The sequence below is a fragment of the Haliaeetus albicilla genome, chromosome 7, assembly GCF_947461875.1.
Source record: "Haliaeetus albicilla chromosome 7, bHalAlb1.1, whole genome shotgun sequence".
Taxonomy (NCBI): Eukaryota; Metazoa; Chordata; class Aves; order Accipitriformes; family Accipitridae; genus Haliaeetus; species Haliaeetus albicilla.
The window spans coordinates 17,958,387-17,983,681 of record NC_091489.1 but is presented as its reverse complement, the minus strand read 5'-3'; the positions used below and the strand labels follow the sequence as shown (position 1 = coordinate 17,983,681).

At 42.3% G+C, this 25,295-nt stretch overlaps 1 protein-coding gene across 4 annotated transcripts in view; it reads right to left on the bottom strand.

The window, feature by feature from the left end:
- Positions 1-25,295, bottom strand: part of TULP4 (TUB like protein 4) — a 162,574-nt gene that overhangs the window by 9,360 nt on the left and 127,919 nt on the right. For all 4 annotated transcript variants that reach the window (XM_069787118.1, XM_069787114.1, XM_069787116.1 and 1 more), the window contains 8 exons: positions 24,515-24,681; positions 14,884-15,108; positions 12,398-12,632; positions 11,753-11,897; positions 10,038-10,182; positions 8,680-8,773; positions 6,891-7,034; positions 110-2,703 (listed from right to left, as the gene is read on the bottom strand). In XM_069787118.1, coding sequence (XP_069643219.1) covers positions 110-2,703; positions 6,891-7,034; positions 8,680-8,773; positions 10,038-10,182; positions 11,753-11,897; positions 12,398-12,632; positions 14,884-15,108; positions 24,515-24,681 — 3,749 coding nt within the window. The remainder of the gene's footprint in view (positions 1-109; positions 2,704-6,890; positions 7,035-8,679; positions 8,774-10,037; positions 10,183-11,752; positions 11,898-12,397; positions 12,633-14,883; positions 15,109-24,514; positions 24,682-25,295) is intronic.

The window sequence follows — 25,295 nt, the reverse complement described above, 5'->3', positions numbered from 1 at the left end:
TTCACAGAGCAGCTAACATGAGTGCGAGGCAGTCGGCCATGTGAGAGGCAGAGCTTGTTTCTGGCATGGCTTTCCCACACCCTGGCCCGCGTGTGCCACCCCCTCCTACCTGTCGTCCTTCCAGCTCAATCTGGAAGTTTTTTGCTGACTCCTGGGTCACCCGCCCTCCAAAGTCCAGCTGGTAGACTTGCGTTGCCTCGTTCCACAGTGGCTGCTTGTTGGCCATCACGTACACAAAGCCCTGGCTCCCCAGCCTCCCATCCTCCTTCTCACTGGCCTTCCGGCACTTGAATTCATCCAGCTCACTGGCTGTCCTCAAACTCCTTTTGGTTTTCCAACCCTTTTTGCTGCCCTGGCTCTGGTTCATCAGTTCATCCCCGCTGATAAAAAGCTCTGGCTCGCTCTCTGAACTGTCCTGAAACTCATTGGTCTTGTTTAGCTTCTTGGACTTTAGCTGGTCTTTCTGGCTCTTGACCTTCTTCTTCTCCCTCCCCAGTCGAGGGCTGGATATTAGCGAATTGAAGTCGGTCAGCGTCCTTGCCTCCTTTTTGACCTTGCCCTCGGTGATAGCCTGCACGTTTCCTTCCTCAGCTCGACTGTCCAGGCGCTTCCGGCTCTTCTTGCTAAATTTGTCCGTCCTTTGAGGGATGGGGCTTTCTGTCAAGGAGAGCACCTCCTGGAAGGTGTCTGCCGTCTCCACCATTACTTCTGTGCCCACGTGGCCCTGCAGCTCTGCCGGTGGGGGAGACATCACTGGCTTCTCCACCACGAGAAGCGGCTTGGGGGGCAAGGTGCCCTGGGGGTTCTGTACGGGTGGACAGGCGCTATAGGAGCTCCATGGGTGCAAGGCGATCGGTGGCAGCTGTAAACTAGAGCAGGCGCTACTTCCTGGGTACATGGGTGGCAAAGGGCAATAGGAGAGGTTGGACGGATAACCTGGCTGAAGCACAACTGTGGGCTCCTGCTGTGCAAACTGCGTTGGGGCCAGAGCTTCTTTGGGGGAGCAGGGGGGCTGCATTCCCTGAAGGGGAGGGGCACTGTAGCTTCCTGGGTAAGGTACTCCGACCCCGTAACTCGTCTGGAAAGTGGCAGTGGGACTGGTTGGTGACTTGGGGGAAACAAACGGCACTCGAGACATATCCAGATGTTGAGCTTGACCAATGATGAGAGGAGTAGGTTTTAGAGGGTTGGGCACTGAGCTCTGAGATGTCCTTTCCTGAGGAACCCATATCTCTTCACTCACCATAGGGTCCCACTGGTACGGCGGTGGCCGTTTTACACCAAGGGCAGCCTCTGTCAAGGACACGGGTACGTGACGCATTGTTTTCTCCACTGGGCAGTGCTGAGAAAGGGCCTCATCCTCCGTGAAGGCAGAGTTGATGTAATCTGCTCGGTCACGGGAATTGTCAGGTGGGCTCAGCAAGCTGTACGAGGACTGGGAGGCCAGAGGCGAAGTACTGACAGAGTGAGCGATGACAGAGCTGTGCTGGGAGGTGCTCCCTGTGCTCAGATCAGGTCTCATGCCACCAATACTGGAAGTGCTGCTACTAGCATTGGCACTAGTGATGTTGCCCACACCACCAGCGCTCGCGTTGCTGCCGCTGCCACCGCCGCCACCGCCGCCGCCGCTGCATTGGCTGCAGGTGTACAAGGCGGTGGGTACTCTCTGCTGGTACTGCGCCGTCACAACATTGCTCTTGGCTTTTGGGGGAAGTTGCAAGGTGGCTCTCTGACCCTCCACCAGCTGAGCCATTTTCAGGGCTGCCTCTCGGCTGTTCCTCCGCAGAGTCGCATGAATGATACTGCTGTCCAGCCTCTGCGCGATGCTTCTGCCCTGGGACAGCTGGCTGGCGATGTCAGGGTAGGGCGGCGGGTCCCCGGTTGGGATGGAGTACCGGGGGACCGTGAGCCGGTTTAGGGTGGCACTGGCGCACGGCTGCTGCATCTTCTTCTCGGCGGCGGTGATGCGCAAGGTGGCGGAGCTGCCGGGCCCTGGCAGGGTGTAGGTGCTCTGGGCGCAGAGCATCCTGGTGCGAGGCCGGCACACCTCCTCCACGTTCCCGCTGCTGTCGAACGTCGTTATCCGCTCGTACCCCAGGGGCGTCTGGTAGTGCCCCGCGGGGTAGAGGGAGAACTCCCCCTTTTTCAGGCAGAGGTCGAGGGGCGGCTGCGGGGGGCCGGGCGGGGGCGGCAGGGCAGCGGTCGGCGCGGCGGGGATGGTGCCGGGGTAGGGCGGCGGGGGGTTCATCTTGTTCAGCTGCAGCTCCTGGGCGGCCCCGAAGACGACGGCGTCCCCTTCCAGAAGCTGCGGCGCCGGCCGCGGGGCCTTGGCCTTGGCCGGGGGCTCGTGCTCGCGGTCGCCGTGGTCCCGCAGGTCGGCCAGGGCGATGGCTGGGGGTGCGGGGGGCGGCGGGGCCAGGGCTGGGGGCGCGGGGGCGGGGCGGCCCAGCTCCCCCCCGGCCAGCACCCCCGCCCCAGGAAAGCGGCCTGGCGGGCCCGGGAAAGGCCCCGCCCCCTCACTCCCCGCTTCCGCCGGCGGATTGGCCAGCACATCCAGCTGCACGTTCTGATTGGCCAGCAGCGACTGGACCAGGCCGATGCTCTGCGTGGGTGACATGGCCTGGGCCGAGCTGTGGATGGGGGCGATGGGGATGTTGACGGTGCACGGCGGGCTGCTGGCGGGGGCACCGGGGGCGCCGGGCACTGCAACGAACAACACAGTGCGTCACCCGCCGTCCCGGCCTCCTCTGCCCCGGGGCCCCTCGCACGCGACGGTGGCGGCGGCGAGGCCTGTGCTGTGGGGCCGCCCCAGCCCCGGGCCTAGAGGGGCGAGGGGCCGCGAGCCTTTGCTGACTGCAGCGGTTAGGCAAGCGGCTGGGTAGCAGGCACTGAAATAGGGAATTTTCCTGAAGCAGTGTTGCATGTATTTTGGGGTTTTCTTCAGCACCTAGGGAAGACCTGCAGGTTGCTAAAAAACATTTAACGGGAAAACTTCATGGCAACGTTGGCATAAAACTCGGAAACTGGGGGGAAATTGTTTTTTAAAGCTAGTTGGAAGAAAAAAACACTGCATGTGTTTTGTAATTTGTCATTCCACTTTCCCCTCGACTTTTAAAGTACCTGCTATCTTTATGCACTTGCTTAAGCGCTCTGCTGCATTTGGATGGACTGCTATCAGATCTTAAAATCAACGGATGAGACCTTAGCTTGAACAAGTAAGCTAGCCTGTCTCCACTGATTCCCATTGTAACAGCTGGTAGTCAACTTGAAAGTAACTTCTTGGGAGTGATGCTTCAGAGGTAAAGTTCAGAACTCACTTTCAGTCTACACTATGATTGCCATGGACTTTCACAGAGCAAGGAGTTTACCTGATGGGTCTGAATTACCATTCGCTTATCAGCCAATTTTAACCACTGCTACTCAAATCAATAAAATTTTTGCTGAATCAGGACTCAATAGTTTTCAGGGAGGTTTTTTGATAATAAATACATCAACAAATAACAGAAAGGAAAATCCACTCACAGACCTGTGGCTGCTGCCACCTCTTCTTTGTCCCTAGATCTAGGGCCACTAACATGGCTTCCTGGCTTCCTCTAGAGCTGCTGCCACCTGATGGTGAGGCACAAAAAAGTCCCTGCTGGCCCAGGCTGACTCCCTCTAGAGCCAGTCAGGTATCACTGTGCCATGCTAGACCCAGCTTCAGGAGGAAGATGAAACGATGCTCCTCAAGCCTGCCCTGATCTGACAGCAGTTATGAGTTTTGACTAGGATGTTTGTTGTCATCAAGAAAAGAAAAAAGAAGTGGAGGAAAATAAAAAGAAAGTCAAAGACGTGCACTGAAGGCACTGTGTAGTATCTAGTATAATGTCCCCAGAGTCAATGACCTTAGGAAAGCTGGAGAATACAGACAACAGTTGGGAAAAAGGAAGTATTATTATCTCTTGAGTATCGCGGGTGACAAAGTAATCAGTAACGCAAGAAGAAGGAAGATGAAATATGAAGAGAGGAATATGATGGAATGAAATACAGACAAAACTTATAAAAGTTCTTGAAAGAAGATTTGTATGGAAAATATGTGAGGAAATAGATGGGAAGCCAAAAAGATTCAAGAAGTGGGTACTGTAGTCAGGGCAACTTCAGCATCAATGTTTGGACAGGCTGCAATCAGAAATGTGAGAAGAAGCAAATGTATATAGGAAAAGTTTCCCACATGTGGTGGTGGTGAACAAGTGACAGTAAGGCAAGAAGCAATTCTGATTATTTTAAGCAGAAGCATGGAGCTTGCTCAATTGCTTGCAATTCCTTTTGCAAAAAGCAGTGAGAGTGATTCCAACAGGAACTACCACTGAAAAAGCTGGAGCGTGGCAGGGAAACGAGGACACTGGAACCAAGTACATACAGGTGCAGAAGTCAAGATAAGAAGGAACAAAATATAATAATGAGGGGGAACAATAAATACTGTATTAAAACCCCCAAGAATCTTGCAGATTCTTTATTAGTTTTCCTGTACAAAACTCACAGAAAATAACAAGAGAGTTGCATCAGCAGCTTTATAGGAGGAAAAGAGACTAGTGTAATATCCAGGATCCTGGAGTCATATCCAGAATCATTTAAGCGTGCCAGATTCTGTGGAGACCTCTGATTTGCAAGACCAGATCAGGCAAGAGATCCATTAGTCAGGACTCCTCCAGCCACTGCCCAGTTCCTAATTAATTTCTAATTAAAATTCTAGTCATCTACCTATGCCCTATAATTACATTTTTGATAGCATTAGGCTTTTATCAGCACCAGTCATGAATATGGTAGGTATACAGACAGGTCTGTGGCTATGCTGGCAAATTTTTATGGTAGTTCTGTTCGTTCCTTTAGAAGACTGACAGCTAAACTTAACTGACCCTAAGGCAGTGTGGTTCTGTGGCTGGCTGGCAGGCCGTGCTTTCATGCTGAACCCTGCAGGTTCGTAATTTATCTGCCAAAGCTTGAGGTTTAATTGTTAGCTTGGCTTGAGAAACTCAGAATGTTGCTGTCATTGGTACTGAGTGCCTTATCGAAGAAAATCTCATTCTTCTCAGTGTTGCTTAATATCCCAAAGTGCTTAGATCCAATGTTTTTTTCAGTTCTCCAATGGTTTTTAATTGATTTGTTTGCATAATTTGCAAGTTAAATCAATTCACTGCCCATTTGCCTTGCCAAATCTTTACTGACTACTTTAAAAAACACCTGTCCCAGGAGTACCTCACTATTAACACTCCACTGCCCAAGAGCAGCTTTCTACTATTTTTTTTTAATCTATCATGTAATCATTATTTACACTGCAATATTTTTTCCCATTAGTACATGGCACTTTTTTCCTTTAAATGCAGGCTTTAAAAAAGGATATCCCCAAAAATGTTTTTTTAAGATTTAAGTAGCCTCCATTTGCTAAGGCAGAAATGAATTTTCAGAAGAAACTACAAAGAAAAAAGTGGACAAGAAGAGGAAGGCTGTTATGGAAGACAGGGTAGTATGATTCTTTTACTAGCCTTCTCAAAGAGCTGTAACAAAACTCTCTAACAATTTTCCCTACATTTATGTACTGTTCACCAACCTGCGATTCAGCTCTTTTAAAGGAGATTGATATTGCAAATCTAATTCTAAAAGGAATTGATATTGCAGATCTAATCCAATTTTCAAGAAAGAATGCAAGGACTTTATATTAACTTTTTTTTTCTATTTAATTTTTGTATTACTTTCTGTCAGCTTGGACCACGTTTCATAACAGAAAATGTTGAGTGCTTCCTATGCATAATATATATACGATCATCAATGTCTCTATTATTTTCTTCAGATCCTACAGATGAATATCATGTAGACATAAATTAGGCAAGCCAAGCCCCAAATTGTGAAAGAATGGGCTTCATTTTAAGCACACAAGTATTTCCTTAGAAGTCCAGAGGACTACTCTGATGCTTGGGTCAGACACAAGCTTTGGTGCTTTCAGCAGTCAAAACCTTGGTCTGAAATAATGGGATTATTTCCATTTATTTCAACAGACTCTAGCACAAGCCTTTAATTCCTTTGCAGTGCTCACACTCCTTCCTCCTTAACGAGTATTGGCATGACGGCCACTCCTGTAGTTCCAGAAACCTTTGACCTCGCAATAGGAATCCCTCACTGATGTGAAAATTTTGAAAATGTATTAATTTATCTTCTTGTCTATTATTTGTTAATTTTATTGGCAAGATGATTTTCTTTTTTTTTTTTTTTTTGATTGGAGGAGGTCCTGAGTACTTCCAGTCCTTTTACCTGCCTTTTACATTCACATCACCTGCATCCAAGCCTTCCCTGCACTGCTTGAATGTTCTACCTTACATCTCAATGAAATGAGAAATTCTTCCCGATCGCCTTTGTTTACAGACTACTTTACTATTTTAGCCTCTCTGTAACACTTGGTATTGATAAAAACCCCAATGGGCATTTATCACTTCTCAGGGTGGCTAAGCTTTATGGGAACCTGCCCTCCAACCCAAGCTCCTATCAGCAGGCTGTGCTTTGCTGCCATCAGGTCACAAGAATGACCCTTTTGGGCTTCCAACACGTTACAAATCTGTCCTACGAAGATGCAGAATGCAAGGCATCAGTCTACAGAGAATTCTTAGTGAACTAAATAGAAGATGATTAATTTTCCAATGAACTGGAAACTTAGCAGCTGTATACAGATTATATTTTCCACATATTTTAGAAAACAATGTCCGTGATACATATTAGCCTTATTCTAATTCCGTTCTATAGGACCCCATCAGACTAAGGGATTTTGATTTGTGTGTTTACCAGAGGGGGCTAGTGACACAAGTGATCTGTCCTCCATCTAGCTTAACTCGTAACACGGTAGACCTCCAGCTCTTCCTTACCTGGTAAATCATCTTCATCTTCACTGAAAACATTTGGATTAAAGACAGGCAGGTTAATGTAGTCCATTGAAATCTTCCGCACTTCTGGGAGATATATTGTCATCTGCCTGGGCTGCAGATGCAGCAAACTGGTTTTATATATTACTGGAGAAAAAGTATAACAAGAAATAAAAAAATTAAATCTGTTACACAAAGAGCATCTACAGCTAAGAAAGAATCAATTTAAAGCAGACAGAAGGGCTATGACTATTTTTATTTAATGTATTAATGAACAAATGCATGTATGGGCCATTCTTAGCCAAATCACTATGCAACACTTTGCATAAAGAGGATAAAAGAGATTGTTACTTTCAGCTATTTCTCTTTAAATAGAAGCAGCATCTCTGTAGTTAAATAATCTGCAGAAATAATGAATTACTTAATCTTGTATTCACACCTATTTTTACACAAGGAAAATAATTTTTCCATTCTACTTTTGGAGCTCTTCACCACAGGTTGCTACAGACTTATGTGAGTTTAGGGGAAAACTGGAAAGCTCTCAGGAAGGAAATCTGTTGAGGGTTACTACATACAAAGAAACCCCTCCTGGCTCAGGAAGTCCCTGGGACCCAAACCATTGGAGACTGGTAGAACATTTGAAGGAATTATCACTATACACTTACTCTATGCTCATATCCTCCCTACCTATCCATCACTGACAATGACGGAATGAGAATGACCCCTGGTCTGACCCGCTAGGGTCATTCTTACACTATCTTTTGACAATCACTGCAAACGCAGATGTCAGAAAATTGTAAATTACTTGAAAAAAAAGTGGCTGGAACAAACCCAAGGGTTTCCATAACACTTTATTAAATAGAAGGCCACTGCCCTGTAGTAGTAACACCAGTTGTCCCCAGGGTGACAACATCCTGGGAGGACAACTTTTGCCTGGAGGCTGGGCCAGAGAAAGTCCTCTCCCTGGTAGCTGGGACTCCATCTCTTGTCTGATAGTAGTCAATATAGCCACAAAAGATACCTATTTAACCAATTCTGCATCCAGGGCATTGTTATGTAGTCCTGATCTAATGATATATAATGCAACACAGGAAATAATTAAGTTTTCCAAAGAGCTCGTAAAACTCCTATACTTGTGTTAATATTTCAATTCAGAGCACAGTTCTGCTAGGTGGTAACCTGTTCTTTACTTAGCCTTCTTCCTTCCAAGAAGACTATCCAGGGAGAAATGGCGTACACAGAAGAAGGTCACGAGATTAGACAACTGCTACTTTTAATGAAGGCTACCAATTTACTGATGCTCCAGCAAGAGAATCATATGATAAGGCTATGCACTGACTTGAAGAATCTTGAGCATGATGCTATAAGAGCTTTTTTAACGTTACTTTGGTATAATTAGTAGCTAAATTACTATAAAAATCTGACTTTTAAAAATATTTCTATTACAGTAACTTAAACCCTATAATTTTTATAGCCTTGCAAAAATTTTCTTCATTTGTTTGGGTTTTGTTCAAATAAACTGTAAAAATAAAGGTCTGGGCTTGACTGTTAATTAATCTTTTTATTACAACTGAGACTTTTAACATTTTATTGATCATCTTGTTATTGTATTTATAGATTTTCATCTCTTTTAGTTACAGTGAATTTTGTGAAATCTAATTCCTACTGTCCACAGAAAATAAGTGCTTTGTTAAAGAAGCCTTTTGATCACTTAAAAAGAATCACATGGCATAAGTTTGTTGTTTGTTAGAAAGAGTGTGACATGCAAAAAATCAATAGAGTTTACTTTTACCTGCACCAAGGTTAGTTGGTAGGAAAGCAGCCAAACCCACAATTTTAAATTTGGTTCCCCAGATATTAGATGTGACCTGAGCTAGGTAGTTGTGCTGCAAAGCAAAAACAAGATCATTTTCACCTAATAAAATCTGTATCAAGCTCTAATAAAAAACTGCAAAGCAATCAAGCTATTGCAAATGATAATACAATTTCAGCTTCTCTTATTTTATTGAAACAGCCTAATGTGCCTATGTAGCAACTGTTTTACCCAGTCATTAAGATGCCTCTTTTTGATATCTGAACACCATCAGAAATGATGTATACAGCAGCCACAGAGGCTGATTAAAGCTGTTGAAGAACTGAACGACATGACGGCTGCTTAGTGAGAATAGGTCTGTTTTCAGATACTTCCTTCTCCTGCACACCAAAAGCACGGCTATTCTGTATTTCAGAAAGTAATACACCATGCCTTTTGGTTCTATGCTTATGAATCACTTTATAGAAAAATAAATAAGACAGAAATCAATTACTCATTAATGGCAAACATATTTTTCCTGGAGCTTCCAAAACAGCTTCCCAAACCACTGCTTCCATGGTGATCGAATTATGGGTCTGAAAGACCAAGAGATTTTCTCAAAGGCCAAGAGTTATGCTGTCAGCATCAGGAGCAGGATCTAAGCCTCCGGTCTCCTGCCCTATTCAAAGGACTTTTGGTCCTATCTACCACTGCTGTGTAACTGATTTAGAATGTTTCAATATAAAGAAAAAAGTGAATCGACAGAACAGAAGAAAACAGCTGAAACGAAACAAAACAAAACAAAACGAGTGCAGGCTGGTAGTAATAAATACGTAACCCAGCCAGTTCTACAGCCTGCTAAGTTTCATTTATCCACAGGACATGAATGCCACAAAGAGCACAAAGTGCTAATTCCTTGCCTTCCTTCCAATTAAGGCTGTTCCATGTTAATTATGAAACAGAGAACATGTGGCCCTCTGAAGCAAACAGTTCCTTATCTCTGCAATCCCTAGCAAAGCAGAGAACTATGGTGGCATTAAGACAGCTCTAAGAAACTGATGAAGCATTTTCACATACACTTTCAAAGAGCCAACAACATCACCTAGAATAAAACCTCTCGCATGAATTCACACTGACACAAGTTAGTGGTGCCAGGATTTATCAAACAACACCTGATATTCCATTGACATTTTTGAACATTAACACTGAATTGGAACATGCAATTCTCTAGTTGTTCCATCTAGTTACTGTAATTAAATGAAAATTTTTTATTGGTGATCATTGGATCTATATCACAACCTGCTGCATCTGGAAGGAGATGCATTTGGACTCAGGTCTGGTAACAATGTTCACAATACCTGAGTAATATCTTCTAAAGGAAACTCTCTTCGGGTTAGGCTTGGTGAACCAATAGAAGGTTTCCTTATTGGTAACCTTGGTGATCTTGATATCTCCTGTGCAGATCGTGACATCTTTGGAGATTTGCGAGCTTCTATATTGATTCTGCATATAAAGCAATAATTAGAATCATCAACGAGCATGCAAAAATGTACAACATTCATGCCTTTGAACGTAAAGATGTAATGAAGACAACTGGAATGGTGTCCTCTAAATGACTAATGAAGACTGTAGAGTCTACAGGATGGAGAGTTACAGGTCAAATTTAAAGATATATAAGGGCTGACGCACTTGCAGTAACAGACATGCTTTCTGATTCATTTAACAAAGCTTACAGCAGCTCTCCCAGATACAATATATCCTCCACTAATCCATAAAAAGGTGTAGGGCTGAGCTATTTCAGCTATGCAGACTTTGAGCAAAGCCTCAACAAATGGAAACATGACACCTCAGCTGGCAGATCTCCATGTTAGTACAGCAAACCAAGGCTCCACAAACTTTGACAGTGTTCTTACTCTAAGCTAAAAGTTATTGCTACCTCCCACTGTATAAAGGGGGTCATGAATAAGAGATCAAGCACCTGAAAAAGCTCGCTGGTAGAAAAAAATAATGAACAAGAGTTACATTTCAAACATTCGGTCTTAGAAAACCGAGGACACAGGACAGTTGTTTTTCCTGCACCATTTCAGTTTTAGGCTCAGGAACTGATGGTTCTTTTGTCAAGTACTACTAAGCTAAAACTTCGGTATTTCACACATTATGTTCACAGATAAAGGGATGCATTTTCTTTGCCTCATACTAGGACAAGCTCATAATATAAGGTCTTTGGAAAAGTGTCAGCTGCAGCTAGAAGGCATCAGGACCTCAATCCCATAACATGAAGCTGGCAGATAGATGTCAGTGCCTATGAGAAGCATCACAGACATCAGTGAGGCTCTGTGCAGGTGGAGGGTTCTGTCTATATACACAATGAATATAACAAAGAGCTCGCAGGAAAGCAACCAGACAAATAATAAGCTTATTTTACATATCGTTACAGAAGCTTGTCAACCCAGTGTGTAGAAGGATCTGTTTGTTGAGGCTCCCTTGCAAGGTCACCACAGCAGCAATGCCACCTGTGCCAGGATCTATGCCATCTATGTATGGACTTACAAATTTGAACATATCCCTGAGGAAACAAAGGCTTTAACTAGACCAGGGACCCTAAGCACAGAGCGGGTAAAACCACAGATTGTCTGAAGGACAAAATATAACCTATGGTGGCAAGAGTTTACATGTGGCAGAAGCAGTGGTTGGAGAGTTTATAAAATCTTTCTTTGAGAGTGCTTGGGGAGAAGTGGTGCCCTATTGCTTCCCATTACCTTTTGCCCCAGAACCTTCCCCAAAGTCCACCTCAACACCAATCTCTGAGATTACCCCAGAACTGCACACTGTAGAGGACCCTGCTTCTCCAAAAGACTCTTCTCTGCCCAGAGGAGTTTGCTTTTAATTTTATGAGGGGTCAAGACAGTGTTAAGAAAGGAAAAGGAAAAGGAAAAGGGAAAGGGAAAGGGAAAGGGAAAGAGAAAGAGAAAGGGAAAGAGAAAGGGAAAGAGAATGGGAAAGAGAATGGGAAAGAGAAAGGGAAAGGGAAAACCTGGGGAAAAAGAAGAAGAAATAACCAAGAAATGATTACCTGGGGAGTTTGGGTGATTTGCTAGCTCGACTGATTTTGGGAGACTTCTTTGCTGCCCAGTCATCACTCAGTTCGATATCACTGGAGTCCGAGCAGTTGCAGCTGTCAATCACAGTGGAAATCAAGCTGTTTCCATAGATTTCATCTATCAAGACAGGCCCCAGAAAATGTAAGTGCTGCTTCAGAAAACTGATATCAATTACAACTATCAGTCATCAGAAGCATAAATCCCATCCACAGGCAGCAGTTGAGATAAAACTATGCAGAGAAAATTAACCGTTCTTCATCCTGCCTAGTATAAACTCCAAATTTCCACTGCTTTGAACTCAAGTGAACATGATTCAGAGGGGTGAATAGCATTCAATCAACTTCAAAATTGAGACTAAAGAATATTTTCTGCTAATGAGCAAGCTATGCCCCCCTATTCAAAATACAGGAAGTTCTCTTTTGTAAAACAGAAGACAGCATGATATAAAATTCAGAGGCTTGAGCCTAGGTCATGCTTCAGATTTTTTTCACATCAGAAAAAAAAACATCAGATGCCACCTTCCATGTTGCATATATAGATTTTCTTTAACTCTTGAGGATGTAATATCTAAAGTATTTCTAAACCATTTTTTATAGAGAGCAACAATTAAATTCTACCTGCTTTTCCATCTGTTTTAGGATCCATGATGACAAACTCTGGCCGTAACTTGCTGATACGACGTCCTTTCAGGATAGGCACCAGTCCCCCAAGGTATTCCAGGTACAGAGTATAACATGGACCACCAACTTCTGGGTCATCTTCTGTCCGCTTCATCGTGCAGTGAAGCCGTTCATTACCAGCTGTTGGGTAGCTGACAAAATCTCTCATATTGTTTGGGTCTGGGATAGGAGGCTTAATTAAAGGAAGGAAAGAGAAAGTTTCCTATAGGTTACTGTTTTGGGTTTTTTTTCTGCTGTGACTTAATCCCAACACAACCAACTGAATCTGAACCCAAGTCTAACTTGGCAGGTCAAGATCAGTACAGGTTACTGTGTGAGTTATGCAGGACTCACATGCAAAACAGAGTGGCTGTGTATTATTTAGTTAGGTCAAAAGCAGCTGTACAGAGAAAACTAAAACTAGTTACATCAAAAAGGAAGGTTGGACCTGTGATTAGACACTGAATTAGACAATAAACCTGTCTTCAAGTCCCGTCTCTATCACAAACTTCTCTTTTAACTTGGGTAATGTGGTCAAGTATAAGTCTCAAGAGTATCTGGTCTCCTGCTGGCCCTCCAAGTGAACTTGGGCTCAGGTTCCCACTCCTGGTTAGTACTGGTACATACTATCCCACTGTGCTACAGTGCTGTGAGATCTGGAAGAAGCTTGTACTTCTTCTATCACTTCCAAGCACATGACCCATCTTTGCTGAGGGCCTATTTGCATGCAGCGTGAAGATACACGAGCACAAAGCTCAGGGTGGGTTACTTTGCCCTGCTTGCCGGCACGCTGTATTAATCCATGAAAAGCTCAGTCCTAGAGCAGTTGGACTGCTTTTGTCTAGGACGATATAGCCTGTATGACACAAATGCTACTAATGTGTATAAGTCAACACAGTTTCTTTCAAAATGAAAGTACAAGAAAAAAAAGTAGGAGGAAAAAAGGAGCCTCCTTAACCTGGAGAGATGGATATGGGCTGAGGAGTGATCTCTAATGCAGTCCTCAAGCTGGAGGGGGAAGAGGAATGTATGCAGGGAAGAGGGTGCCTTGCCAGGCACTGCAAGCACGGCTGACAATGGAGGTGGGAGCATGTGGCTGGGGGAGAGCCGGAGTGAAGTATAAAGCAGCGTTGAAGAGGCTCCAGAAACACCCATGAATGAGCAGCGGCACATGGCTTCTGGGAACCCTGCTTCAGCCTCTCAGCTACGCAGCCCCGTGGCCGCTCCCCACCCCGGCATCCCCCTGAGGAGGCGACAGAAGGGTTGTCGGCAACGGTGTGCCCCTGTATTTCCTCTGCCCCTCTGATCCCCTTCACGGCTCCCAGACTTGCTACAGCCAACTGCTGCGTTCAGCCCACTCCACCCCACCCCTAACAGCCAAGCAACCATCACTGATGCTCTAGAGAGCTGCAGAGCTGGCTCTGGGACAACATGGAAAGCATCCTGGGGAGAAGCAGGCATGCTAGAAAGAACTGAGAACCACTGGTCTGTTAAATGCCCTGCATCTTTGGAGATTAAGGAGTTATGGTTACAGCAAGGCATTTATTTTTCTCTGGCAAATGAAATGTTTCACAGTCACACAAATTGCCCTGATCAGCAGTACCCAAATGGAACTGCGCTGAATCATTATTTTATAGGCATAATTTGTTCTCCTTTAAGCTGGGCCAACTCCACTGAAAATAATTGATTTCAAATTATTTGTTCTAGCTCTGCATTGTTTTAACAAGGACCTGAAACCGGCTCAAGAGAATGCTGTAACATACACAAAAAATATGTAACACAAAAATACATGTTTGCATCTAGGGCATTTACCAGCTAATGCTCTGGTTTATAGGCTGTGATAAAGAGTTTGGGAATCCTGAGATGTGACTGAGGACAACGCCATGAAACAAAGGGGCTGAGCAGATGGCTCTGCTAGTGCTACAGGAAAAGGCATAATATCTGGTTTATTTTTCCATAGCACTGTTGGAGCAGTAAGGTCAGCAAAACTCACTGTCAGTAGAAATATTTGGGTAGCCACAGATCTTAAGTACAACTTTCCTGGTGATACAAAGACTCATGTAACAAGTAGGGAGGCAACAGTTTTACCACTGTGAATCTCTCCTATAACCGTGACACAGTATTACCATCAGCATGAGCTTCTTCAGAAGTCTTTGTGAGTCACCAGCATATTTTACCCTTGGGATGTCCTTGAAATGGCCACCCCCATAGACTAATGCAGATCAGCACACGTGAGCCTTCTTTTCAGATTTTAATAGGCACCAAATGGATCAGTGGGCTCTTGAAGAGGACAGGAATGACCCTTAATCAAGCTTTTAAAATTATAAGTATGATAATTATAATATCTTATGATTTATCCATTGTCACTTAGGAGCACCATGGGGGACAAGTCAAGCAACCCTTTCCTCTGCCCCCCGCCCCCCCCCCGGTTTCTTTCCTTTTACCTTGATTGTTGGTATAAAGGCTGTGGTGAGGTACGAGCAGAGCCGAGGGGGCAGGGTCAGTTTGCTGATATCCTTGTCATCCCGCAGACAGCTAGCGATGGTCTGCTGGCACAGCAGTTGCAGACTGGAGACCCTGTGCTCGACTCTGACAACGTATAATGCAGGTCCGGAAGCCATCAGCAGGCGCGAATCCCTGTGACCCCAACAGATCGAGATGATGGGACGCTGCATGGAGAGGAAAAGGATACAACTTTAAAAGAGCCTGTACTTTCTCCAAAATGTTGCACAGCAAGTGATCACATGAATTTAGCACTGATCGTGTTACCCTAAATCTTCCAGAAACTTAAAAGTGCATACTACTGCCCACAAAAAGGGAGCAAAATGTGAACATCTGAAATTATCAATAACAGCAGTTGATGTTTATACAGTGCTTTTTACTCACAAGGCTTAAAGCTCTTCACACAAGGAATTGTCTATCAAATTCAATACCTGGATAGGAAACGTGACTCTAAAGTCACACTTAAAAAGCAGGATCTTTTGATGCCCTATCTAGATGATTTTTTCAGTCATCTAATCAATCCTCATCCACTGGTAAAGGCTCACATTTTACAACTGAGAAGTTAAGTTATATGCCCAGAGACATTTAGGAAACTAGTGGACAAAACCCAGTCGGCTTTGTTGTCTTGCACTGAGTCTTCTGTTGCACAGTGTCTCTTTTGAACTATTCGCAGAGGAAGTGAACTGTGAAAGAGCACCAGGAACAAAAGAGAGAATGGCCTTTTGTCTTTTGCTTGTCTACACTCTGAAATGTCTAAAATTCATGACAGTAAAACCAGAAAGAGTCAGAGGCAACTGGTACTAAGTGTCAGAATGTGGAGCAGAACAACAATAAACAACTCAAACACTGCTTTGGACATTATTCCCTGCTGCATGAACGTTAAGAGTTCATGTGAGAATACTGAGTAGTGCTTGCAAGGAGCTCTCTGATCTCTCTTCCTAAACCCCATCTTTTTCATGTAAAGCACCAGTCTGTTGTGACCTCTTATAGCCCTGCCACTACTACTTCTGCCCTTCATGAGTGTTAGCTGCATCCACCTGTCATTTCTTGCTTTCTGTGTTACAAAGCATCTCTATTTGCATACATACACATACTGTATGGAATTTCAATCCCATAGCTGCTACCTCTATACAAATAAACAACACAGAGTAAAGAAGAAACTCTCACTCCATGAAGAATACCGTGCAGCAGGCTGTAATCAGTGAACTACAAAAAGGTTTATTCCTTCCTGTGAAGGGCTCCCTTCTTTTCACAATCTGTGACACTCAAAAGTTCAAGCAAACATGTTTTTCATCTGAAGTATGAACTGTATGTACTGAAAGGTCAGGGTCTCTTTGGAATATCTTTGCTCTTCACAAGATGCACCAAACAAGAATTAACTATACAGAAGATAAGGGTCAAGGCACCATCAGTAGTAACTTTTATCCACTCCTCTCTAGTAATACAGTACCCAGGGTTAGATCAGCCCAGAAGTTACTGATCTAGTCTGGGGAAAAAAGCTTTCCCTTCAGTTACAAATTCAAGATGCTTAAAGTGAGAAACTGGGACAAGATGTTTTTATGTGAATGATATGAAGCAAAATGCAGCTGGCACAGAACTGTATCAATGTCTATCATCAAGATAAAGGGTTGGATGAAACAACTTTTTCAGAGAAAAGATCTTTCTTCCTATGTCATCTTATGCTATATTTAAATCTCAAGGAAAATATTAGTTTTAAAGTGGGAGGAATGAAGAAGCTTCTTTTTCATTACATCTAGGCACCACCACACACACACACACACACACTTCCATGGAGGCACAAACCTTCAGGCTGCCTGATATGCAAACAGAAAGCAGCAACATGTGAACCTTGTGATTTTCACAGTCATTGCTAAAGGCATTTTGTAGTGAAGAATTTCAAAAGAAGTAAGAAATCCTATGTGTACCATCAACAATTATTACACGGCTTGTCATTACCATGATCTGTGGGACAGAGCCTTAAATTTGATGAGTGATCACTTAAAGTATCCCTTACTGATTGGTATTTTCATGATTTGAGAGTGTGGCTCAGCCCTCATACTGCCTGGCAGTAATGAGACAGTTCAAGCTGCTTGCAAAATAAATGCAATTGAAAAGGCACTGACACAAGTTAGGTATCTGCCACATCTACTATATGGCAGTCTGAGAAAGGCACCAGTAGAAGTGACCCTGATTTCCCCAAAGGCTGAAACCCAGCATGGGCAGAACTATCTACCTGGGCGTTACTGTGGGATACAAACTGCATTCTTCTGTTCACTTTGCATCAACTAAAGCTTACCTATAAATACAGTGAAAACAAACAAGTATGTGACTTAGCACACAAATGTTTATTTATTGCATAGAGTTAAACACCAAAGAGAAGTCTAATATCTCAGCTATCATAATCCAATACAGCACATTCAGGTAGCCCTACCATGAAGTCTACTATTGCAACTACTATAACCCAATATATCACACCCAGATAGGTCTCTGTTCATCCAAATAGAGTCAAATGAAACTAATTCTCTCCTCAGGTTACCGCTGCATGCAGAGAACAGCAGAGATGCAGACAGCACCAGTGCAAGAAACTTCGCAATCTTAAACATATTCCCAAGAAACACATTTTTCAGAAGCTTTGAAACACTGGGTGGGACCTCTGGCAACACAGCACTGTGGAGCTGGGGAAGAGAAGAAAGTCATAAGTCAAAAGACATTGCCTCACTGCATGATTTCACCACAGTTTCCCAATAGGCAACCATAGTTCAGCCATCTTCTAAACTTCTGAATGTCTGTTTCCTTTATATTCTATTTATGTATTTTTATATAAACATGTGAGTGGGTGCATGTTTAAATACACATGCACACACACACTGCCTACAAGTGTTCGTAAATCACGACATTTCTACTCCTGCATTTGTACATTTAATCTCCCCACACATCTCACATTTTAATCTTAATATTTTCAATCTTATCAAAGAACGCTTTTACCATACTGGTTTGTTTTTGCTTACTGATTCTCCAGACACACCTTGCTGCCGCCTTTGATGGAATGGTCAGTCCCCCAGTACTCCTCAAGCCTAATATCCAGCAACAATTCATTTACAGTGAAGGGCTAAGATTTAAGATAAGGTTCGGGGAAAATCAGCCTGTCATTACAGGCTTGGAGAAATAAAAGATCACCCAAATGCCAGATCTGACCTGACCTTTGAATGTACTGCTCCAATAATATTTTTCAATAGCTACGCTTCCCATCCTTTCCCTTGAAGGACAAGGGATATGAATCAATTGCAGCAAGTCAGTTATGAGCTGGCCACAGCTTTCCTTCCAAACTCTGCTGAGAAAAAACAATTGAACTCCAATGCCCAATGCAAAAGTATTGCTCCTCATAAAGCATCTGCTTATTTGCATTGTTTAGCAAAAAAAGGAAGGAAAAAAGTTGTTAATACCCGTATTACACTTGTTAGAAAATGAACAAGGAGATTCTAGCACAGAAGAATTTTATTTTCCATGTTTGCACACTTGTTTTTTTCTGCTATGACCAAGGAAATGGAGCTACAAATAGAATGTCTAATGATAATTTCTAATCTCACTTTGCATATAAAAATCCCATCAGGTTTTGAAAAATTTCAGCACAAACTGTAAATACTCGAATGAATCCCAGGGTTTAAATACAAACATGTAGGAAAAAAAAATCCTCAAAAAACCCTTGAACTTCTATACATAGATAGGATTCAGCTCTATGACAATTATATATTAGAAATCATTGGCTAAACAGCAAAAAAATGAGACGTTTTATCAGGAGAAATATTGACTGAAAACACATCTCAAAAAGTGGCCAACAAGGAGCTCTTTTGCCTTTTTTTTCAGAGTGGGCTTGAAAATCAGCTACATCTACTTAAATTTGTACCTCCCAGCTGGGCTGTCAACTCCCCTTAAAAAAAGCACGCAGGAATGGATATTCCTGCTCAAGCTCTGTGGTTGCTTCTTATAATTCACTCATCTGTCTCTCTTACAGGGGAGAACATAATTTATATACCTTTCATCACTTGTATGCAGTTCAGTCAACGAAAACACTGTTCAAGCTGATTCTTGCTGCCTGCCTTGAGCTCAGAAATCCTGAGCCATGGGGCTTGCCTGCTGCTTGCACTAATCCCTTGTCTGCTGGCACTGGGAGTCCCACTGGTAATGAAATAAAAATGGTATTCCAGGGCAGAAAGCCCAGCAACAAGCAGGATTCTTCTCAGCAGAAAGAACCCAACTGCAAAATAGTACCTAGTGAATGGTAAGTAAAAATCTGATGCACATTGCCTATTTGCTCTCACTTTAGACTGCTGGCCTGGAGACACACATTTTTCCCTCTGCTTTTCTCAGAGAGAAGCTGGAAAGTGAAATGGCTGCAATGTCCACCCGGCTCTTGTGAATTGCTTGTGCACACCTCTGTACTGCCACAGCATTCATGGATGGCTGCTGGAAAGTAACATAACTTCTTCATTCTTCTGTTTCCCATATTTACAGTGGCAATAATATTAACTAGTAAGAATTGATGGTGATAAAAGCAATAAAGACTATTGATGTGGTCAGAAATTACACTGCTGTGGCCTTATATGATTTTTCATGCAGTGAAGTCTTATTCTGTTTGCAGATGTTTCTTATATCCTCTCTGCTTCTACAGTATTTTTTTTTTTAGATTTCAATACAGCAATGAGATTCCATTTTAGCAGAATGAGTCTTTGCTTAGACAAGTGTCTCCATTTTCCAGTCCTGATTATGATCCATTCCTGCAGCAGGCAGAGAGGAGCTTATGGCCTATATGGAAAATATCAAGGTCCTTATTGATAACCTGAAGAATGTTTCACCAGCTAGTTCTAAGCTGTTGCTCTTGTTTCTCTTTCTGTAAGAAAATAAACTCTTCTTGAAGCTTTGTTGTCATCCAATAACAACTAAATAGGATTAATTTCAGGCAATATAAATGAAAGGCAACAATAATTCAGAAGCAACAAACCTGAACGTTCTATGCGAAATAAATGAAGACAAAGTAAGCAAGGTCAGCTCAGCTGAGTAACATAAAAGGCAGCCCCTACTCTCAAAGCCTTTTGATCTGAATTTAACCTAAAATTGCAACCTCCTTCTCAGGCCTTAGTAAAATAGCTTTTACACAACTACCAGGTTTCTGCAGGATCACATAATCTTAAATCTATCCATTCAGATGCCGGGACATTTCCAGCAGAGAAGCAGCCCATGAAATGCTGTGAAGGCTGCTGCTGACAGCTGCAGGTTTAGAGCAACTGGGTCTTCTTCTCAAAGACACCTGGAAGCCTCTCCCATAAAGATTTAGCCTTTGGTACACCAGTTTGAATTAGAGTTTAAAAATATTACACTGATAAAAATGTGATTACAGGTTTTCTACATCTAATCTTGTTGCCTATACAACTGATTCTGGAACATGCGCGGCTCAGTTCACTCTTACCCTTATTCTTCATTGCGCTTGAGGTTTAATCTGTTCTTACATCAGTTACACAGTGGTATAAAATCATAAGCTAATGTAAATTTACTGTAGACTTATAGGTGCATAGATGAGATCAGCATCAGGGTTTCTAAATCCACATTCTTGTTCCCCTGGTCCTCTCTGGGACATATAAAAAAGAAAATTTTGAAAAGTGAAGAAGGAACCAAACCATAAGCCACAACTCTGAACCATTAGACAGAAAAATCTCACAAGTTTGTTAAAGTTGGCAGTTAGGTAATTTTGAAGTGATCCTGTCGGAGACTCGTCTGTTTAAAGTTCAAATGGGAAGATGCAGAGCAGCTGTATCCACTCAGAAGTGACAGCAGGTACAGTTAGTTGATTTAATAAAGACCTGTCTGCACATCAGACGAGAAATTCTGAAGTGACAGAACTGGGTTGCAGCATTTCCAGTAAACAATTTTAGCAAGACTGAAAAACAGTCTTGAATGAGTTGATTATTCTCATCCCTGCTTGATGCCAGGGAAACGTTATGAGTATTTAACAAATAATGTAAGAAAGTAACATTCATCCAATAAAAAAATTATGACCAGCAGGGCAGCCTGCTATTGTAATCACATTTTTAAGTGTTGAAAAAGCAGGACCATGAAAAAACTGCCAGCTAAAAGAACTGGGCACATTTTTGGTACATCAGGTTGGTGTTCGTGTACATAAGGGTGAGTGTAGTAAGAGCGAAATTTTACAGAAATTAATAGTATACTTTTGAATAGTTATCAGCTAATCAACAGCCTTTAAGATACACTCTTTGTATAAAATAAATAACCAGTATCGACTCTGTGGAGTCACAGTATGGATCCAGTTTTCACAGAACTGCTTCCAATAAGATAAAAGTCTGGTGTGACTTTCTGAAGTCCCTTCTGAAATATTTTCATCATTCTTTCAAGGTTCAAACCAGTTTGATTCTGTGCAGCAGAAGTTCAATATTTGCCCTACCCTTACCAATGCTTTTTCAGCTCTTTCCACTATATTCTGCAAATATATTCTTGCAGCATGTCAGGGTGGCAGGCTGAAGCTCCAGAGCGGGGAACAAGAGAGACTGTTACACTATGCCAACCCCACCACTCTGTTTATAAATGTTGTTTTTCATGCAAAGCTACTGCATTCATTTGGATACTTCTCAACAAGTGTGGTGTCCCTATCTAAGGTTTTATAGTCTGCAAACTAGGTTTAAGAACTATATAATCCTACACTGAAGGTAAGAGCTTAAGAGAGTTAATCAAATGAGACAGAGGATGCCAAAACCATACTAAAGCTGGAGAAGGTGGCACATAAAACACCTTGAAGGGATCCATGACTGTTCCATCAAGATGAGTAACCTGCAGTACCCAAGTCTATTCTGCCTTGGGGTTTGCAGTGACTTTATGTTAGGTAACGTTCCAGCCAAGTTGCATATAAATCCTACATAAGTTTTAGACTGAGTTTTGTTATAAACAATAAAATCTCTTGTTTCCTGAATATCCTACCAAAGACAGGACAGACAAACAGCAGAAACAAAACCAATTCAGGATATTATAGTGATAAAATTTTCAGACGTCTGCATTATCAAAGAATTGGGACAGAGGACCACATGGAAAATCAGTTTTGCACCTGTATATGTTCCTTGCTGCTCTACTTTTTTTGACCTTTATATTCAGAACAATGCTTATTTAGAATAAATGTGCTTTTCCAGTCACACATTTGCTTGCTTCAGAAGAAGCAGTTTTAGCAGAAGAGTTTGAGATGAGGAAATTCTTTTCTTTTCTTCAATTCTTTTCTTCAATAACCAGTGACTAATTTTATAAAATCCCATTACAAGGCTGATTCTTATGGTACAGAAAACTAATTAATTTACTCTGATGAATTTGTCATCAGACAAATTACTGGGACCACTAACTCACTGTGTCGTCTTTGCATATACATATTTGGAGCAGAGGCACAGCATAACAAAAGTTACTAGCAACTTTTTCAGAATAGCAGTTTTTATCTGGTTTTGTTAGTAAACCAAATACTTAGCAATGTTCTAGCATACCTGTCACTTAGCTGGTAATACCGCTAGACCAGCATTCAAATACATGGAAGCATAAAGTCCACATGAGCAGATACAGATGTCCTTCTGAAAGAACCCTCACTTCCTCCTGCAGCTGAGTAAATATGAATTTAAATGCACTAAATAAAGAGAAAAAACACTGACTAATAAGAAGAGTGTCTCTAATTTTAGGCAGGTTTATGGACACAGTTTTTAAATAAACATAAATATGTCAGTTTGAATGTTATTTCCCAAGGAAATGAGACTCCATGATTGTGCTATTAAGCGGTGGTTGCCACCCCCTGACTCCCCCATCCCTCACGTCCAACCTGGCTTACAACTTCTGAAGCTGTCGGCTTTTCATCTGAAGTTGACAATGAGGGAAGAAATCTCCATGATATCAAAACTTCAGTGAAAATTAGCAGTTGGAAAGAGCAGAGAGGCTCATGTTAGTATTTTCACTATGAGAAATACTGTAGTATGAACTTGGCAGTTACCTGTTCTGTATGACTTGTCAGTGGCCCTATAAGTATATAATGGCAGAATAATTAGCCCTCACACCAGCCACAGTATGTGCTTTCTCCCAGCTGATTAGGCAGAAAGAAAGGAGAAGAGCTGAAAATAGGAAAAGAAGTTGAAACCATATAGGGAGAATGAGAGGAGATGAAGGTATTTAAACGAAGGAGAATTTGAGGTTACTGGGAACAAAGCAGTAAGAGAAGAGCCTGCGCACCCCCCCCCCGTCCTTGAGGCAACCTGATCCCATCGGTTCTGATGCTCAAACCACAATTTGATTTCACAGCTTGGCACCGGACTGTTACACTGGTTCAACAGCTAACACGGACATACTGTAGTAACAGAATATTTGCTTTTCACCTGGTCTGGGAATAAGCAACACTGGTATAAATACGTTTTCTCCCCAATTGATCCAGAGAGGAGAGGGCTGTGCTACTTTGCTGAAAGGGCTGTGTTTAAGACAATAGAGCTGTGTATATGGGTAAGTCCTTTAGGTACCTAAATCAGCATTAGATGTCGCTGTACGTATTTATGTTGGCTTTAGAGACCATTACTTTATACATTACAAAACTAAAAAATTCTATCTAAATTAGAGTGCTAATGTTAATAAGCACAGGTTAATGCTAAATATAAGCAAACACAAAAGCTTAGCAGCTGGTTTACTACGTCATCCTTTTGTATCCATCCCAGATCAGGGTACTGAAAAAAAAAATGATAATAAATGGTATCATCATTAAACATAATTAAGTAAATACATCTATAGCACTTTCCTCCACTTTCAGATTTCAAAGCTATTATAAATTAAGTTTCACTAATAACAGTCAGAAATCGGAATGGAATCACCCCTACTCTGCAGAAAATGAAATAAACTGTAGAGAGACATTCAGCTGGGTTCTGAAATACCAGCGAAGACCTATGAAGTATGTTGTGCTCCTAAGCAGCACACAGAACATGTGTTGACATTTACTTGTCAAGTAATGTGACTGAGGTTACAGTGGAAGTCTGTATAGAAGGTGGGAACAGAAACAAGACTTTCTGATTCATCCTTCTCCATCTGATGCCATAAAAAGTAAAATATTGCATCAGATCAACTGATTGTATATTAGAAAATTATAGCAATAACAAAGAGAGAATAATCTTGCAGTTATGATACTGGACTTGGAATATTGTTGTCCAGCTCCTGGCTCTGCTATAACATCAAGCAAGTTATCTAGTGTTTTCTCTGCAGTCACTTACCCATAAACCAACAGAATTTCCTTTTTCTATCTTGCCCAATGATTTTGGGAAACAGACTGTTTGTCAGTATATATTTTCACAATACCTAGCACAGTGGGCCTTAGAATCAGATGCACTCTTGGATGTCTGTCTTAATGCAAACAATATTTACAGTGCATTTTAATCTATATTATATTTTAGAATGTGTTCAGGACATTTTACAACCGTTTTCACATTGCAGGTCTATACCAATGAGCTAATGTGGGAAAAACATGTCAGCAAAGCATTGAGAACTGCCTTAAAAAATACCTCCTACCTGCACAGGTGTCTCCAGAGTGTAGATATGTTCCCCGCGCACATTGTAGAACTTGACAAGTGCGCTTTTCAACAGGGAACCATTGCTGAGGTCAACCAGCTGGCTTTGCTTCTCCATGCCTGCTACTGCAAGTAGGTCTCCTTGTGTACACCACTGCACCACCACATCTGAAATCACAAAGATGGTTTGCAATAATCACTGATTAGAATCAGTAGGAACAGCATTTCCAGATGCTGTAAAGTGACTTGAACAGCTAAATCATGCTCTCATAAGTTACTTAAGTACTTATCATTGAAATAGTAGCAAATATGCCGCATACGCACTTCCGAGAATGACTCTTTTTACTTTGTAAATTGCAAAAAATGTGTTAAAACCATTCATTTTTCTCTCTATGGTGAGCCTATAATGTAATCAGTGGTTGCTCCTAAGTACCTAAGGACAAGAATTTATCAGAGATGTTAAAACTGATGTGGAAGATCCTATGCACATCCTTGGGGTAAGTAAGTGGAATCACGTTAATACGCAGATAAATAATCTCACTAAGAGAGCAGCAAAGAGTATTTGTCTGGAAAGGCCTACAGTGCAAAAAAGCAGCATATCTGGCAATGGCTCATATTCTTGCTGGCTGTGAAATAACTTTTAGCATAACTCAAGCTAGAGTTATAGTTTAGTATAACATCAAAATAAAAAGACTTTTGGATTTTTCTCCATATATACATATGGCCTGCATGTCATAGGTTTTCTTTTGACACTTGACTTGTGAAAATCTACTCATTTGTCT